Source organism: Anneissia japonica, unplaced genomic scaffold, assembly GCF_011630105.1.
Source record: "Anneissia japonica isolate Jap-2015-1 unplaced genomic scaffold, ASM1163010v1 scaffold287904_len65775_cov122, whole genome shotgun sequence".
NCBI classification, from domain to species: Eukaryota; Metazoa; Echinodermata; class Crinoidea; order Comatulida; family Comatulidae; genus Anneissia; species Anneissia japonica.
The window spans coordinates 41,869-45,150 of NW_022749273.1; the positions used below are offsets into that span (position 1 = coordinate 41,869).

Consider the following 3,282-nt stretch of genomic DNA (forward strand, 5'->3'; position numbering starts at 1 on the left):
TTATATACTTGTAAAGTATGTTCATGTTCCATTCAGCAAAGGGATTCAAGAACAAGAAAAATTGGCATGTCTTTGAAACCCATGGTTTGCAAATAATTAGATTGTCAAACGCTTTATGAAGTCTGTTTGCTCATATTAACCACAACCTCTTGATAATGGTGTCATTTGTGATTGATGAAATACGGGTGATTTTAAATGTAAATCTAAGATGTAACTATGCAATTATATTTTGAAGGAAAATTGTAGAGTACAGTATTTATGTCGTCTATTATTGATTTTTTTAATTTTTAAGATAATAATAATGCATATGTCGCCTCTTCATTATCACTCCTATACTGTATATACAAGAAATTCATCATTCCGCTGCATAAAACTTACTTTATTCATTAACCTATGAACAAACATATTACAAAAATGACAGGTGCGTTATGACATGTTGGGGCTGATGTTGGTAAGGGGGGGGGGGAGAAGGTGAAGTGGGGTATAGATGATTAAGTGAGGGGAAGCTTGCTCGCATAATAATGTGATTTGAGTTGAAGTTTAACTACCGGTACTTGAGCTTGATTTTTTGCCTCAAACATTTTCAATGCAGGGAGGGGAAGGGCGTGCACACTATCCTAGATATGCCACTTCACACATTTCTAAACAATTTAGGATTCAATTGATTACAGACCGATTTTGTACTACCTGTATATAAAAATGTCTACGGTATTATTGCTATAAGTGAATTCTGATTTGCTGAGAAAATATTTTCTTTGAAGTTATTACAGTATTTTCTTAAATCAGTCCAAAATTTTATTAAAATAGACCTAGCTAATTTATAATAATGATCAGTAACGATTGTTTTCTCGGATTTACAGACCTAAAAATCGTGAATAAATGCAGATGAATACCTTAACAGAACGTGAAAGTTTATGCAGTAGCTAATCGCAAATCGTCTGTAATTACAGTATTGAACTTGTCATCTTTTTGTCAACATTTAGGCTATTATTGACCACTCCTGTTCTTCAACAACAGAAAAAATAACCACTTCAAAAGCTGGGGACAGGCAGTAATTGTAAAAATTAAAGACCATTGTCCCAATGCATTCTGAAATTTATAAACAAGTTATTATAACCAAGGCCCGACTCGGGTTCAGTTCTCACTTTATTACGCTAAATTGCATCAAATTAACAATTAAAAAATACAATACACACTTTTTTAGATAATTGTACAGTATTACACTAAGGTATAAGCCTTATTCTTAAAAATAAAAGTAAAAAAGGCGGTTCATAAAACGGGGAATATCCATAAAACCACCACAATTAAGCATAATGGTTTAGAGATCTACGAATAATAAAATAAAAACATTCTTTTATTCAGCGAATAGTTAAAAAATAATTTTGATTTTAAAAGTTATCGTGGGATGGTACGGAAGCATATTTACGCAAGCGTATTGCTGCCAACAAAAAAAAACTAAAATTCGGACATTATCTCGTATGTGCGAGATAATATCTCGTAATAACTAGATAACCATCTCATAATAACGAGATAATATCTCGTAATTACTAGATATTATCTCGTTATTACGAGATATCTCGTAATTACAAGATAATGTCCGAATTTTGATTTTTATAGTTGGTAGCAATACGCTTCCGTACGGTACATTATAGGTTTGTTTTGTTGTAGATTAAGCAATGAAAGCAAAACTAATAATAAAGTATTGGAAGAGAATTCAAGAACATAGAGAAACACAATTATATATTAGTAGATTAATATGGCTTGATGCGTATGATATAACTTATCACTGTATGTTCCATAATTTTTTTATATAAACGTATGCTTTGATTTCAACTTCAAAATTATAGCAACTTTATCTTGTTTACTGATATGAGCATATTTGTGTTTTATATTATATTATCCGCTATTACATCTAAAGGTAAGTGACTTTTGTGTTTACGAGGTACTGTGCTTTTTTGTTATTAGGTGATTTTATGGAATTAGCCTTTTAAAAAATTCGGGTTGATTAGAGGAAATTCTGTGAGCTTCAAAGAGGAGAGTCTGGTCATATACAATATAAACATTAATTGATTTCGTTTTTATTTGCTATTAATATCTGAAGCAGAGAATAAAACATTAACATTTAAGGCCAACTCATACAACGTCGGCCGACGCAGCCCGACCCGATTTATCGTCGGGGACAGTCTTAAGCCGTCGTGAGAAATATTAAACATATTTAATATTCTACGACGCGACTGCATCCGACGCACACCATCGCGTCTACGTTTAACTCGCACAGACCCGACGCGACAACAAATCGCGTCGGGCTGCGTCGTACGACGCAGTCTGAGTTGGCCTTTAGACTGTAGTATCCATCTATCTATTTGCAGATAGATGCATTTTCACAAAGGGTTTCAAATAATATATTATGCAATATTTTTCCTTTAGCATATGGCGATGAAAGCAAGTTGTGGGGGATTGAAGGAAATCGAATAAAACTCTCAGCACCCCCATACGTGCTTAAAGTAACAAGTGTAGAGTCACTGAACTGGTTTTATGGTTATGGTACGAACGCTAACAATACCATCGTTACTCTGGTAAATCCCAATAAAGATCCATTTTGTATTGACGTCACTGAGCAAAGCTACGGAGATTTGATTATAGAACATGTGAACAGAACATATTCAGGATATTACACCTGTCAGGTTGTTGGGAAAGATGTATTTACATCATGGGTATCGACTTATTATTTAGTTGTATATTGTGAGTAGATTATTATGCACATCCTACTTAGACAATCAAGATAACTTTATTCTTTACCGAAAAAGGGTTGTTGAGAAGAATGTAGGCCTATCCATATCTTAGGTATCAATTTCATTTTATAAATTTATAGGTTATTGGTTGCATCATCATACAGTATTTCTTTTCACTATATATTTATTGTCTCAAAATTAAGGACGATAAGGACTTTAGGCTTAGGCCTATTCTGATTCTTAAAAAATAAACAATGACTTGTATATTTATGATTTTTTTAAAATTGTTCTCTGTTAAAGATATGGATCCTCCTACTATATCAACAAATTGGAGTACTGAAAACAGCCACGCTACTTTCTTCTGCGTTTGGTCTAGAACCAATCCAGATAAACCGATTGTAAAATGGTTCCTTGATGGCCGTACAAAAAAATAAACTAATGTTATGTGAAGAGGAACGGAAAGCAACACTTGTTATTCTTAAAATATCTGAAAAAGATTTAGGTTATTACATTTGCAGTATTACTGTAAATACAAATAAGGGTGTTATGA

The 3,282-nt window shown here is 32.9% G+C and overlaps 1 protein-coding gene across 1 annotated transcript; it reads left to right on the top strand.

The window, feature by feature from the left end:
* Positions 1 to 1,781: 1,781 nt before the first annotated feature.
* On the top strand, positions 1,782 to 3,166 carry LOC117121048. Its single transcript, XM_033266142.1, has 3 exons — positions 1,782 to 1,918; positions 2,428 to 2,742; positions 3,033 to 3,166. The coding sequence occupies exons 1-3, from the start codon at positions 1,870 to 1,872 to the stop codon at positions 3,164 to 3,166; spliced, it is 498 nt and encodes a 165-aa protein (XP_033122033.1). The 5' UTR covers positions 1,782 to 1,869.
* The last annotated feature ends 116 nt before the right edge of the window (positions 3,167 to 3,282 follow it).